Source organism: Aotus nancymaae, unplaced genomic scaffold, assembly GCF_030222135.1.
Source record: "Aotus nancymaae isolate 86718 unplaced genomic scaffold, 86718_ANA_hifiasm-v0.15.2.pri h1tg000067l, whole genome shotgun sequence".
NCBI classification, from domain to species: Eukaryota; Metazoa; Chordata; class Mammalia; order Primates; family Aotidae; genus Aotus; species Aotus nancymaae.
The window spans coordinates 6463647-6479726 of record NW_026988482.1 but is presented as its reverse complement, the minus strand read 5'-3'; the positions used below and the strand labels follow the sequence as shown (position 1 = coordinate 6479726).

The 16080-nt window shown below is 41.9% G+C and overlaps 1 protein-coding gene across 1 annotated transcript in view; it reads left to right on the top strand.

Annotated features, from left to right (window-relative positions):
• The first annotated feature begins 1579 nt into the window (after positions 1-1579).
• CUNH3orf70 (chromosome unknown C3orf70 homolog) overlaps positions 1580-16080 on the top strand; it is a 75016-nt gene continuing 60515 nt past the window's right edge. The window contains exon 1 of the mRNA XM_021674470.2: positions 1580-1775. Coding sequence (XP_021530145.1) covers positions 1580-1775 — 196 coding nt within the window. The remainder of the gene's footprint in view (positions 1776-16080) is intronic.

The window sequence follows — 16080 nt, the reverse complement described above, 5'->3', positions numbered from 1 at the left end:
CTGGGTTCTGGCCTTGTTGCAGGGAAACACTCATTCCCAGCAGTGCGCCCTGGGAGCAAATGGTTTGTTTTCTCTTCACTGAATCCAGCCTGGGGTCAGATCTCAGCAGTAGAGCCTGGCATGGAAAATCTATTTGGAGCAACTTGTCCCCAGGAGGGAAGAGTGCAAGTCGACTGTGTGGGGAAGCCGCGGTCACCCCAGGGTCAGACACACCGGCCTGCCAGGGCAGGCACTAACACACAAAGGAGAGTCCTCTGCAAACATGAGTCCCGTTTGTGTGCCCACTCACCCCTGTGTACCACACACACTTGATCTGCATATACCATGCACATACACGCGCCGCACTGCCACACATACACCACACACACACATCGAATACTCATATAACTAAGCATACCCACCCCCACACCACGTGCACAAGCACATGCATGCCCAACTACACACATACACATATCCGCACACCACACACAACAACCACACAAACGCCCACATTCCACTTCAGTTACAACCTTCATGTCACATACACACGTATACACACACCTCACCAGTCACTGGTATCACGCATACCACCTACCATGCACCATGAACGCACCTAGCCACACCCCAACCACACGTCGCTGCTCCCAGCTTGGTTGCTTTCCCGCTCAACGGAGGCGGGGTGGGGGGCGGAGAAAATGGGGAGGGGCTGCAGTCCCGGCCGAGGTTGGGGCGGAGGCGGGAGCGGGAAGGCCGGGGGCGCGGGCCTGCGGTTTAGGGCGAGGCGGGCAGGGGCTGGCGGCGCCGAGTGGCGGCGCTCAGGAGGGAGGCCGGCCCGGGGGCTGTGTGGGGTGCGCGCCTCCCGGGGGCTCCGTGCCCAGACCGGGGAGGTGTGTACGAGGGAGACGTGAGGCGCGCGTGGGGAGAGGCCGTGTGCGTGCGTGTGTGTGTGTGTGTGTGAGAGCCTCGCTCCGCGATGCGCCGGGCCCGCGCCACCGGGAGCTTCGAGTGGCCGTGGGCCGGGAGTGCGCTGCCCTCCGTGGAGCGTGTGGACGCGAGTGTCTGTCCTCGGCGGCCAGTGCCTCTGGGGGGAAGCGCCTCTGTAGGCTGGCGTGCGTGTGGGTCCAAAGCGGCCGAGGCGTGTGTGTTCACCACGGCCCGCCGTCGGGGTCTGTCCCCGAGGAAGGGGTGGGTGTGTGAGGAGGACCTAGCTGTGATGGGCGGGGACGCCTGCGGCCGCGCTCCCCGGCCGGCTGTGTGTGAGGACGCCCGGCTCGCTGAGGAACGCCGCGCGGGGCCGGCCGGCGCGCGCCTGTGCGCGTGCGTGTGCGCGTGTGGCGCGGCGCGCGCCGCGGCGGAGGGAGGGAGGGGAGGAGGCGGCAGGCCCGGCCCCGGTCGCAACGCCCGGGGCGGCTCCTCCTCGAGCCTGGGACCGCCGCGCCGCCGCCGCCGCCGCCGCCGCCGCCGCCGCCGCCGCCGCGCGCTAGCGTGACTCCCGGCCCGCGCCGCGCCCTCCCGCGTCTGCACCCGACTCGGCTTCCTGCCCGCCCAGACGTCGCTTCTCCCGGGCTGCCGGTGTCGGCTTCGCGCGGAGGGAGAGGAAATGAGTGCGGCGGCCTCGCCGGCGCCCGAGCGGGGTTGGAAGAGCGAGAAACTAGACGAGGCTCAGGCCCTGGCGCGGAGTTGCGCCGCCCGCAGACCCGACTTCCAGCCGTGCGACGGGCTGTCCATCTGTGCCACGCACAGCCATGGCAAGTGCTTCAAGCTGCACTGGTGCTGTCACCTAGGATGGTGTCACTGTAAGTCGAGCCGCGTCTTCCCGCCTTCCGCCGCGGTCGGGGTGGGGGGTCGCCCGCCGGGCCGTCCGGGGTCGCTGCCGGGACTGTGCGGCCGCGGGGGCTTCGGGCTCGGCCGGGGCTGCTCTGCCGCAGGCTGGGGCCGCCCTGGGCTCGGGGCCAGCCGGAGCTTCCCTCGCGCCGGACGGCTGGGGTTGGCGCTGCCTTGGCGACGAGATGAAATCCCGTGGGGCGCCTCTTTCTTTAGCTACTTCTACAAAAGGGAGCTTCCTGCCCCAGGGAAGCGGGAATCTGGTTTTTTTCTTTTTCTTTCTGTGTTTTGTTTTCTTTTGTTTTGTTTTGTTTTGTTTTTTGACCAAAGCGTCCAGGCAGTGTGTTGAGAAATGGGGAGTCAGCAGACAGCCGTAGGGGAAGCTTATTTTTCAAGGCTGCTGGTTAAAGATGCTCCTCTTCTTCTTGCTCACTTTTGTCTTCCTGGGCTGCTATTTAAAAGAAAGAGCCCTTGGAAATCCAATTGTTTCCCATTTATTGTACACAAATGGAGAAAAAGCGCTAATGTGGGAAGGTTTGCTTCCAAGAAGTTAATATTAACAGTGTGGAAGGTCGAGCTCCTTAAATCCCCAGATGTAGCATCTAAAGCCAATAAATGACACAGAATTACAAAATGAAATGAATAAAAGTAAGCTTGATAATCTTAAACCAGTTTATAAAAGCCAGAACCACATGGTCTAAACCTTTTCTCTGTGTTTATTCTCCTTCCTGTGATTTTTAAATAGATTAAACTTAAGTAGCCATTTAATTAGAATTTCACAATTTGATTAGCTAATAGTATTTGGACGAGTATATCGGATGAATCATTCCTTTTAAGAAATATATGCTGAAGTTAGTTTCCACATAAATTTATAATGGAGGGTGCTGGAGTGCTTATTTAGGACATTTTCCAAGTGATCTTAAGTTAAAATGATTTTTTTCTTTGTTGAGTAGAAAAAAATAGCTGACAATAGGAATGCAGTATCTCACAAGCCCTTATTTACAGTAATAGAACATAAATGGATATTTAAATCGAATTTATGAGTTAAAGGATAGAAATTTACAAATTCCAGGCACATGGAACGGGATTGATTTTTGGTGTTCATCTGCTGATGGGTCAGTGTCTTCCTATTTCTCATTATTTCTATTGTGCTCAGATCTGTTCTCGTTTATTAATATAAAGCATTGCTTCGGAGTGGGACAGGGTACCGAGTTGGAAGTAGCAACTCTAGGAAACCTGTGATGCTGAAATGCCCAAGTAGAAAGAATCTGGACTTTCATTCATTTCATGGGAAAGCATAAAATCGTCGTGTAGAATGTGAGGAATATTCAAGATAGTCCAGGTTACTGTCTGTCTTATTTTGAGAGTGTCTTCTCTAAGTACACCGTTACTGATGGGAACCTGGCAGTCTTCTCAGACAGCTTCTCCCTTCATTAGCCTTGACTCTTAAAATACTCTTCCTTATATGGAGCTGAAATTAGTTACTTTCTAACTTCTTTCTTCTGCTCCTATTTCTGCCTTATGAAATCGTATAGAACAATCGAATCCTTTTTTAGATCATGGTTGTTTCAACTCTTCATATATACATATCTGAATACACATAGGAATTTCTCACACATTTGGACTGTCTTCTCTCTGCATCCCTGGCCATCCTCACAATGTCTTTCCTGAAATAGGTTTGACAATAATGTTCCTTGAATGACTGAATGAAGATAGTGATCATATCTTTCTCTTAAGGCATTGCTTTGTCCTATTTATACATTTCCAGTCCCTTCTGCCTTTCCTTTTATGGAATAGTATCCAGGCTCCTAAGCATCTTCGGAACATGTGCCAAGGTGGTTTTGATCCTTTGAAGACTGTGGCCCCTAGAAAGGCAGACAGTATTCCAGTTGTGGTCTCAGCAGTCTAAAGTTGAACAAGACCATTACCTCCCATGTTCGAGATACTCCTACTGCTGCAGCCAGCATCACATTAGCTTTTCTGATATCCTCATCACACACTGAGCTTGCTGCTGTCAGATTGAACTAATAAAACATCAAAGACATTGAGCTGTTTTTTTTTAAACATTTGTGACAAGCCACTGTTTGCCCATCTCACAGTTACATATATATTTTTGGACACAGGTACTAACCCCTTAGATATCTTTTTCTATTAAATTTCATTTTATTAGAATTAGCTTTATTTTTTTCTATATGTTTTTAGATCCTGGCTTTTTCTTAATATATTTATAAGCTGTCTCCTAGGTTCATGTCATCGACATATTGGATACCAACAGTACTACAGTGCATCTTCATTAAAGTTATTGATAAAATTGTTGAACAAGAGAAAGCCACAGATAGAGTCCTGAAGCTTGCTGGTAGAACTGTCCTTCAGGTTGATAGCAGTTCATTAATGAGCACTTGTTAGGACCCTTGAAACAATTACCTATCCACCTAGTTGCACTGTTATCCATCTTCTGTTTATCTTGTATATGGGTGTAATGGAAACCTGGTCAAATACTTTGTTGAAATCCTACCAACACATGTTTTTACTGCCTCTTTTTGATTTGTGACCTATCTATACATACACTTATTAAAAAAAAAAAGAAGAAATTAGATTAATCTGGTAAAACTCAGGTTGATTTCACAAATGGTTACCATTTTCTTTTCTAAATGGTTAGAAACTGTTTTTAAATAAATAATCTGAATTTAGAAAAGGATTGACGTCAAGTATACTGGACTGTCGTTGGCAGTTGTTTCTGTTTTTTAGAAAATCAGACCTACAGTTATTTGTTCTTTTCCAGTCTTTGGCAGTCCTCCGGTTTCCACAATTCCTCCACTGGCAGCAGCTCAGTGATCTCATTCACGAAAAGCTTGACTACATTTAAAGCAGCTAGGTGCTCTGTTACAGTCTCCTCAGTTATACTGGCCATTCATTCTCTCTACCCTTTTTAGCCCAAAATAGCAGAGTTAACATATTTCAGAAGTTCTCGCTCTCTCTTTTTATTTTGGTATTCGTGAAGTTTACAGTATCAGTCCTAGGCCTAATTCCTTTAATTCTGTTAAACACGTATTGAGCACCTTCTCTTTATGAGACATTGTTATGGAAACTCAGAATACAAATATGAATACAGCTGGTTCATACTGGACCCCATATGGGCCATTATGGACCTGATATGCAGAGTGTAAGGACATAATCATAGGTATTTACTTTTTTTTTTTTTTTTTGAGATGGAGTTTCGCTCTTGTTGCCCAGGCTGGAGTGCAATGGCGTGATCTTGGCTCACTCCACCTCTCAGGTTCAAGCGATTCTCCTCCCTCAGCTTCCCAAGTAGCTGGGATTACAGGCATGTGCTACCATTCCTGGCTAATTTTGTATTTTTAGTAGAGACAGGGTTTCACCATGTTGGCCACGCTGATCTCGATCTACTGACCTCAGGTGTTCCCTCCCTCACCTCGGCCTCCCAAAGTGCTGGGATTACAGGCGTGAGCCACCACGCCCGACCCATACTATATTTACTTTTGTAGATCCTTTAAAATCACAAATGATTGAGGTGAGAAAACTATCAGTTTGTTTGCCAAATCTGAGAATACTAAAATGAGAGGATTATCCTAATGCTTAAAAAAGGTAGATTCAGAACAAAGGAAGTTCAGTTTTATGTGGTTGATTTTAATCTTGTGAAATGTATAAACTTATAGAAAAGGCTTAAAAATATGTACATGTTTATAAAAGATGTAAAGCATGTATCATGTATATATTCACAGCTTCAGTGCTTGATGCATTATTAAAGGAAATGACTAGTGTATTTGGATAATGGCACATTTTTGAGGATGTTGTCTGGGAGGAAAGCATCATATGTTCTGTTGGTGTCACTGTCAAAGATAGATTATTAAGCTGAATAAACCATGACTATGAATTAATTTTTTTCAGTAAGGAGTGATATTGGGTTGAATTAGTGAGTGAAGGTTTTCAAGAGGTATTTTGAGAGAGAAAAAAATACATGGCTTGGTTAGAGAAGAGGGATGGGAAAGAAATCATATAGGTATTGTAAAGTAGAATTTTGTGGCTACTTAGAATACTTAGAATAAGAAATTAGGTTGGTGGAGGTGGAGATAAGTCAGTGTATTGAGAGATATTTCAGGTGAAAGAGATTTGGTCGGGGACGGAGAGGAAGATCATTAAGGTTAACTTCTAAAATTCTGCTTTATGCAGCTGTGGATGGTGGTGCCGTTCACTAACAACGGTAAAATACTGGGTGACTAGGATTGGAGGAAGGTCATGAATCTAGTTTTGGATCTATTGAGTTTAAGCTTCCTTTGTCCTTACAGGGTGATGTTAGTAGGCAGTTAGATATAGGGGTGTAGAACTCAGAGGAGAGGTCTGGGCTAGAAATAGGAAGTAGTTTACTTACTTACAGGTTGCAGTTGTAGCAGTGATGAAGCATGGGCACCAGGGGAGAGACTAGCATAAGAAGTAAAGAAAACCATTAAGCTTTCCCTTTAGAACACCAGAGTGTTTTCTTTTAGGACATCAGAGTCTGGGTACAAGAGGATAAGCTGGCAGAGGAGTCTAAGAAGAGATGGCTAGAGAAGAAAAATCTGGAAAACACGGTATGGCAGAAGCCAAGGGAAATTACTGTTCTAAGAAAGAGTATGAAGATGAAACCAGTTTTCAGCAGGCTAATTATTAGATATTGGTAAATTCACAAATAGTGATTTTCATTACTATGGAGAAGAGGGTGAAAGGTTTAGTCTTGCAACAGTGACTTCAGGAATATACTTAATTGAAGCATTAGTCAAAGCTGTTTGAGGCTCTTCCAGGCAAAAACAGAACAGAGTGTTAGGAGCTAAGAATTAGGACACAGACATAATTGTTAATATTTACTGAGTGATTACTTTGTGCCAGAATAAGCTTATTATGCTGAGCACTTAATAGCCAATTATGTAATTATGTCCATTTCACAGTTGAGGAAAAAGGCTTAGAACTTTTCCATGGGCACATAGTAAGGAATAGAGAGCCTGGATTCGGATCTAGGTCTGTTCAGTTCTACACCTGGACTCTTAACCATCGTTGCACTGTAGAGCAATTTAAAATTAATGAGCAGAACCAACAGAGCTCAGTTCCATTAAAGCCAATGATGGGAAAGTTTTTAAGAACTGGGTGGCAAGTTGTATCAGTTGCAGTAGTTAAATCCAGAAGAATGAGAACTGTAAAGAGGTCACTGTATGTGATAGGAAATGACATTCAAGTTAAGGGTTAAGGAAGAGAAAGTGATTTGAAGGTGACAGGTGAGGCTGAGTGGGTGGATGTGGTATGATGTAGGTGCTACCAGCAAAACTCAAAAGTTGGCTTAAGAAAATCACATGATGGATGAGCTCAGTTTTCTGTAGAAGACATCTTAAAAGATTGTCTGTTTCAGATTGAAAGCAGGAAGAGTGGGACTTGATGCAGTCTAATAGATGATATTAGCATATCTAAAGAAAGACTGTCACAGCAAAAGGTAGATGGGCAGCATAGAAATAGAGAAAAATGGGAGTTGGAGAGGCAGAATTTGGGAGTGTTTTTTAAGACTGTTCAGAGAAGGTAGCATGCTGCCTAGAGAGTTGAATATCTCTGGTCCTTATGGCTGCGTTTTTCCAGCAAATGTTTGGTTATACATTTGGCTTTCTATTTATAGATTTGCTGTAGGAAGAGAAGGAGCTGATTAGAGGGTTCAACTGTCAGGACCTTGGGGCAAATATGCTTCTTTTTATTAGTAAATTAGCGTTGTGGTTTTGTGTTATTCTATTTGTTCTGTTTTCCTACTTTTACACAGTTCTAGGAAAACTCACAAAATCAAGTTCTGACTTCCATGGGAAAATGCCAGCTGGTTTTCCTAAAGTACATCTGAATCATATCAATAACAGTAGCTACAGAAAATGTGTTTAAGAAGTTTGACAATGGAAACTGGCAACAACAACAAAAAAATAGGGAATGGTAGTTTGGTTGGAAAAGTCAACTAAAGTTGTTTTAGGAATGAGGGTTCTAACCTTGCCTAGTGGTTGAAGGAAGAAGATACAGATTTAATTTAAGAGGAGAGGTGTGAGGAGGTGAAGTTCTGAGTTTCTTCATAGCTCTTCCAGAGAGAAAGCTGAGAGGTGTCCTTCTGCGTAGCTGGTGCTTCAGTCATGGATGCACATAAACTTCAGCAATAACAAATAACACACATCATGGCTATATTCGGGCACATAGCTTTTTGTAATCTCTTTGCATGTGTTTGTTCATTTAAACGACACAACAATCTTGTGAAAATAGGTACCGTTACTGTCCTCATTTTTTAAGATTAGGAAATTTGACCAAGGTCACATGTAGTACCCCAGCTGCCTGTGGCAAATGTGTATCAAAATCTTACAAATCAGCTGGCAACCAGGGCTGTGGGTTTCTTGGTTCCACTGAAGGTATAGTGAGGATGATTTCAGCTGTTTTAAATTCCTTTTGGAACCAGCAGGTGGAGAATGCTTTCTGATTTTAAGAGAAAGGCAATTGTATGCAGTATGAATATTTTTGGAATGGTTGTGAACTCTATAAAACCATGCTTTTAAAAAACATTTAATATAAATTTAAAAAAATTTAATATCGTATTTGAATAAAGTAAAATTTAAAAAAGACAAAAAGACTAGGCGCATTTATTCATATCAAATTTATTATTTGTATGATATGAAGTTTCAGTCATGTCGTATCCTCAACTAATCTCTACCTGGCACAAGCCCGTTTTTTAGATTTGCATACATACCATTAATTATTACTGGCTTCCAAGCCTGTTGAATTAGAGATTTAAACCACATGGCTTTTGAGGGCCTTTCTGAGAATTTCCCACGTTACAAAGTCCTCACTTCATCCGAATTTGCTCTCTCATGTTATAGATCTCATTAATTATAGGAAAGAATGTTTCCAGAGAAATTGTGTTATTAGTTCCAAATCAATATAGGAACACGTGCCTTCGGCAACCAAAAGTTGTCTAGTGGATTTGTTTTCTTAAAAAAAACAAGGAATCGTATGTATATAGAATGTGGAAGACAGTACAGTCCAACAACGAGCAAGGGCTGCGGAGTCAGGAGTCAGACACGCCTGTGTTTGGACTCTTAAGTCTTACTGTTTGCAGGACGAGTTTGGATAGTTTACTAAACTTCCTGCAGCTTCAGTGTACTCTTCTTAAAAATAGGAATAAAAATTCTATTTCATCCAAGCACTGTGGTGGATGCCTATACTCCCAGTTACCTGGGACCGCCTTGGCCCAGGAGCAACATCGTGAGATCCCCCATCTCTTAAAACAAAAAAATTCTACCTCACAGAGTTGTTGTCAAGATTAAATGACATATTGTGGCTGGGTGCAGTAGCTCATGCCTGTAATCCCAGCACTTTGGTAGGCCAAGGCGGGTGGATCACCTGAGGTCAGGAGTTGGAGACCAGCCTGGCCAATGTGGCAAAAAAAAAAAAGAAAAATTAGCCAGTCGTGGTGGCACATGCTCGTAAACTTGGGAGGCTCAGGGACAAGAATTGCTTGAACCTGGGAGGTGGAGGTTGCAGTGAGTTGAGATTGCACCACTGCACTCCAGCCTGGGTGACAGAGTGAGACTGTCTCAAAAATAAATAAATAAACAAACAAATGATATATTACAAGCAAAGTACTTAGTGCAAGTATTCAGTAAAGGGAAGGATCAGCCCCTCCTCCATAAAAAGCAAAAAGCAGTGGAAATACTAGGTAATGTAGATGTCCTGATGGCAGGTACTGGAGTCAGACTTTGTGTTTGAATGGGCTCTGCCTACTTAATAGTTACATGGTTTGGGGAGTTACTTAACCTGTCTTTCAGTTTTCGTATCGTTAATGTGGGGATAATAGTGCCAGCTTCATAGTGTTGTGATTGTCAAAGTCCACAGTTGTTTTCCCCTTCCTCAAATGTCCTGGTTAATCTGGAATCCACTCTGTGACTTTACTGATTTGTTCAATTAAACACTGGAAAACAACAAAAAATAAAAATATATGTTTTGAATATTACATTTATAAATTTTTTTTATTCTCATTGTGGAAAGTTCTGTTTTTTAATAGTTCTTATGTGATGATTGTCTGCTTTTTTACCATGAAATCTTATGTTTTGCTCCAATTCTTACTCCCCAGCTTCATCCTGTTTTCTTCCATTGTTAAGCAATGGACAGCTCTGGTTAATCAAATATACCAAATAATAGAGAGCTATCATATATATCAAACATGGGTTAACAAGTTTCAAAGGATTCAAATATTACAGAGCTTATCCTGTGTTAAAGTGAAACTGAACATATTCAGCTTTGGTATTTAGAAGTCTCATCAGTGTGTACTGAAAAAATGGCAAAAGCGCTAGTTAATAGAGGAGTCCTGGTTGCTAGAATGCTGGGTCAGTAAACCTAATTGTAGTCTTTGCAAGTTGTTTTTACTCAAATTTGCAGGATTTTTCCTTTGCTTTTCTCTTATTCTTGAATTTTCTGGTATTTTAAGAGTATTTTGTAGGCATACTGCCAAAAATGTGTAATATCTGGAGTGCCAACAATGTGTAATACGAACACCCTCCAGCTGTGTCTGTACAATGCCTCCCAAGTAGTTCATTCAGGACAAATGATTTAACTTCTCCAGTGCTTATTTGTCCATTTAAAACTGGATGTTTTGGTGTAATATGTATGTACTTCTGTATATCTTTATCTCATTTTAATAGATCTTTAGTGAAATAAAAGCACTAAGAATATAACAATTTGGTATTTCATGGAAAATTCTGTCTGTTGGACTCATTTGCTCTATCTTTCCCTTTTTCTGACTGTACACTCTCTCGCTCTCTGTCACTTCCCCCGCAAAACATTTAGAAGTAAGTTGCAAACATCATGACACTTTATACCAAAATACATCAGTATGACAAAAAAAAAAAAGAAATATATCAGTATGCCTGTCTTAAGAATTAGGACAATTTTCTATATAACTGCAATACTATACTCACACCTAAGGTATTTAACAGTAATTCAATCTATCGTAGTTTTCTTAATTGTAAAGAAAATGACTTTTGAAAACATCCAGGGTTCAATCAGGATTCATATATTGCATTTCGTTGTTGTGTAACTTTAGCCTCTTTTAATCATCTAAACCAATCACACTTTTTTTGATGACTTAAATTTTTTGAAGAGTCCAAGTTAACTGTCTGTGGAAGGTCCTATATTCTGAGTTTGCCTGATTGCTTCATCATGATTAGACTTAAACATTTTTTTCATGTTTTTACATGGGTGATATTGTGCCCTTCTCACAGCATCACATGAGAAAACATATAATGTGTCTTGTTCTACCAAGGCTAAGGTGGCAGCTGCCACATCTTTCCATTATAAAGAAGCCTTTGGCTTTTTTTCCCTTTTGTTTTTAATAAGTAGTCTGTGGGGTGATACTTTGATGCTGAGGGAATAGTCTGTTCCCTAGCAAACGTTACCCAGTGGTTAGTATTGACTGAAGGCCCTTGCATGCATCACTTATTACCTTGGTGGTTGCCAAACCGTGATTTTCAAATTTTGTCATTCCTTCTACCATTTGATGACATCTTTTATAATGAAGAGTTTTGCTTACTGCACCCCATCTCCTGTTACTATGGACAAATTGATTCTTTTTTTTTTTTTTTTTTTGAGACCAGATTTCACTGTGTCAGCTGGGTTGGAGTGCAGTGCGTGATGTCACCTCACCGCAGCCTCCGCCTCCCAGGCTCAAGCAGTCCTTCCACCTCAGCCTCCAAGTAGCTGGGACCACAGGAGCATGCCACCATGCCTGGCTAATTTTTTTTTTTTTTTTGAGACAGTCACACTATTGCCCAGACTGGAGTGCAGTGGCATGATTTTGGCTCACCACAACCTCCACCTCCCAGGTTCAAGCAATTCTCCTGCCTGAGCCTTGCAAGTAGCTGGGACTACAGACGCGTGCCACCATGCCTGGCTAATTTTTTGTATTTTTAGTAGAGACGGATTTCACTATGTTGGTTAGGCCGGTTTCAAACTCCTGACCTTGTGATCCTCCCACCTTGGTCTCCCAAAGTGCTAGGATTACAAGTGTAAGCCACTGCGCCTGGCTGCCTGGCTAATTTTTTGTATTTTTGTGGAGATGGGCTTTCACTGTGTTGTCCAGGCTGCTCTTGAACTTGTTAGCTCAAGCGATGCCCTCCTTGGCCTCCCAAAGTGCTGGGATTACAGGCATGAGACACTGTGCCCAGCCAAGTTGATTCTTTTTTTTTCAGCGCATTATAATCAAGTATTATAATTCTTTTTAATGTTCAAATTGTCTTTAAACTTGGCCAGTGAGAACGCCTGCAAGCCAGTTTCTGTCTTTTTAATATATATCAACTGTTTTTTTGAGCATTTCCCAGTTTTCTGGCATAAGATATCCCAGGCTTACCTAATAATTTCCCTGCCCCAGATTGGAAATCATTTTTCTAAGGAAGCTGAGTTCCTTAGAAGTGGTATGAGAAATGGTATGGAAACCATTATTTGGGTTTTGAGTCTGCTTATTTTTACTAGGAGATTATTGTATTCAGGACTTTGTGTGTGTATATCCTTTGCGTTTCCCCACCGCATACTTGTACCGCCCTTGTCAGTAAAACCCTGATTTCGAATATAGTACTTACTAAACTATTCTTCATTTCTATAATTTTATTCCCAGAATGTTATATAAGTGGAAACAAAGTATGTAACCTTTTGTGATTGGCTTTTTTTAATTCAACGTAAGACTCTGGAGATCCATCCAGGTTGTTGGATATATTAGTAGTTTGTTCCTTTTTATCGCTGAGTAATATTCCATGGTGTACATGCACCACAGTTTCTTAAACTTTTCACCTATTGAAGGACATCTAAATTGTTTTCAGTTTTTAGTTATTACAGATAAAGCTGCTATAAACATTTGTGTACAGTTTTCTGCTTGAACATAGTCTTCATTTCTCTGGTATAAATGTTCAAGAGTACAGATGCTAGGCTGTATGGTAGTTACTTGTTTAGTTTTTTAAAGAAACTGCCAAACTGTTTTCCAGAGGGTCTGCTTCATTTTACATTACCACTAGTAATGCATGACTGGTCTAGCTTCTTCACCACATGCTTACTGGCATTTGGTGTTGTCACTGTTTTAATTTTAGGCATTCTGATAGCTTTTGTCTTAGTGAGTTCAGGCGCTGTAACCAACTACCAGAGACTGGGTGGCTTATAAGCAACAGAAGTTTATTTCTCACAGTTCTAGAGGCTGGAAGACTGAGATACAGGTGCCAACATCGTTGTGTTCTTCTGGGTTCTAGATTGCTGATTTCTCATCATGTCCTCACTTGGTGGACAGAGGGATAGAGCACTTCTTGTTTTTTGTTTGTTTGTTTGTTTTTTGTTGCACCCTCTCTCCCAGACTGGAGTGCAGTGGCACAATCTCTGCCCACTGCAGCCTTTGCCTCCTGGGTTCAAGCAGTTCTCCTGCCTCGGCCTTCCAGGTAACTGGGATTCCAGATGTGGGCCACCAGGTCTGGCCAATTTTTGTATTTATTTATTTAGTAGAGACAGGGTTTCGCAGTGATGGCCAGGCTGGTCTCAAACTCCTAGACTCAAGTGATCTGCCCACCTGTGCTTCCCAAAGTGCTGGGATTACAGGCGTGAGCCACCACACCTGGCCCTGAGGTCTTTTTTTATAAGGGCTCTAGTCCCATTCATGAGGGTTCTACTCTCAAGACCTATAAGAACTACTTCCCAAAAGCCCCACTTCCTAAGACCCCCCACATTGAGGATTAGGGTTTCAACATATGAATTTGGGGAGAGGGACAACATGCAGCCCACAACAGGTGTATATTGATGACTCATTTTGGTTTTAATTTGCATTCACCTGATGGCTAATATTCATGTGCTTATTTGTCATTTATATATCCTCTCTAGTGAAATGTCCTTTCATGTCTTTTATCCTTTTCTAATTGGATTTTTTAGACTGAGTTTTGAGAGTTCTTTTTTATTTATTGTTATTATAATACTTTAAGTTCTGAGATATATGTACAGATGTGCAGGTTTGTTACATAGGTATACACGTGCCATGGTGGTTTGCTGCACCCATCAACCCATCATCTACATTAGGGTTTTCCTCCTAATGCTATCCCTCCCCTAGCCCCCCACCTACCGACAGGCCCCGGCATGTGATGTTCCCCTTCCTGTGTCCATGTGTTCTCATTGTTCAACTCCCACTTATGAGTGAGAACATGGGGAGTTTGGTTTTCTGTTCTTGTGTCAGTTTGCTGAGAATGATGGTTTCCAGCTTCATCCATGTCCCTGCAAAGGACATGAACTCATCCTTTTTTATGGCTGCATAGTAGTCCTTGGTGTGTATGTGCCACATTTTCTTTATCCAGTCTATCATTGATGGGCATTTGTGTTGGTTCCAAGTCTTTGCTACTGTGAATAGTGCTGCAATAAACATATATGTGCATGTGTCTTTATAGTAAAATGATTTATAATTCTTTGGGTATATACCCAGTAATGGGATTGCTGGGTCAAATGGTATTTCTTGTTCTAGATCCTTGAGGAATCACCACACTGTCTTCCACAATGGTTTAACTAATTTATACTCCCACCAACAGTGTAAAAGCATTCCTGTTTCTCCACATCCTCTCCAGCATCTGTTTTTTTCCTGACTTTTTAATGATCACCATTCTAACTGGCATGAGATGGTATCTCATTGTAGTTTTGATTTGCATTTCTCCAATGACCAGTGATGATGAGCTTTTTTTCATACGTTTGTTGGCATAAATGTCTTCTTTTGAGAAGTGTCTGTTCATATCCTTTACCTACTTTTTAATGGGGTTTTTTTTTTTCTTGTATGTTTGTTTAAGTTCTTTGTAGATTCTGGATGTTAGCTCTTTGTCAGATGGATAGATTGCAAAAATTTTCTCCCATTCTGTAGGTTGTCTGTTTACTCTGATGATAGTTTCTTTTGCTGTGCAGAAGCTCTTTAGTTTAATTAGGTCCCATTTGTCAATTTTGGCTTTTGTTGCTATTGCTTTCAGTGTTTTAGTCATGAAGTCTTTGCCCATGCCTATGTCCTGAATGGTATTGCCTAGGTTTTCTTCCAGGGTTTTTTATGGTTTTAGGTCTTACATTTAAGTCTTTAATCCATCTTGAGTTAATTTTTATATAAGGTGTAAGGAAGGGGTCCAGTTATAGTTTTCTGTATACGGCTAGTCAGTTTTCCCAGCACCATTTATTAAATAGGGAATCCTTTCCCTATTGCTTGTTTTTGTCAGATTTGTAAAAGATCAGTGGTTGTAGATGTGTGGTGTTATTTCTGAAGCCTCTGTTCTGGTCCATTGGTCGATATATCTGTTTTGGTACCAGTACCATGCTGTTTTGGTTACTGTAGCTTTGTAGTATAGTTTGAAGTCAGGTAGCATGATGCCTCTAGCTTTGTTCTTTTTGCTTAGGATTATCTTGGCTATACAGGCTCTTGTCTTTTTGCTTAGGGTTGTCTTGGTTATACAGGCTCTTGTTCTTCACAGAATTAGAAAAAATTACTTTAAATTTCATATGGAATTTAAAGTAATTTTTTATTTTGAATTGTTCCATGTGAAATTTAAAATAATTTTTTCTTATTCTGTGAAGAAAGTCAGTGGTAGCTTGATGGGGATAGCACTGAATCTATAAATTACTTTGGGCAGTATGGCCATTTTCACAATATTGATTCTTCCTCTCCATGAGCGTGGCATATTTTTTTCATTTGTTTGTGTCCTCTTTTATTTCCTTGAGCAGTGATTTGTAGTTCTCCTTGAAGAGGTCCTTCACATCCCTTGTAAGTTGTATTCCTAGGTATTTTATTCTCTTTGTAGCATTTGGGAATGGGAGTTCACTCATGATTTGGCTTTCTGTTTGTCTGTTATTGGTGTAAAAGAATGATTGTGATTTTTGCACATTGATTTTGTATCCTGAGAGTTTGCTGAAGTTGCTTATCAGCTTAAGGAGATTTTGGGCTGAGATGATGGCGTTTTCTAACCATAAAATCATATCACCTGCAAACAGAGACAATTTGACTTCCTCTCTTTCTATTTAAGTACCCTTTATTTCTTTCTCTTGCCTGATTTCCCTCGCCAGAACTTCCAATACTATATTGAATAGGAGTGGTGAGAGAAGGCATCTTTGTCTTGTGCCGGTTTTCAAAGGGAATGCTTCCAGCTTTTGTCCATTCAGTATGATGTTGGCTGTAGGTTTGTCATAAATAGCTCTTATTATTTTGAGATATGTCCCATTAATACCTAATTTCTT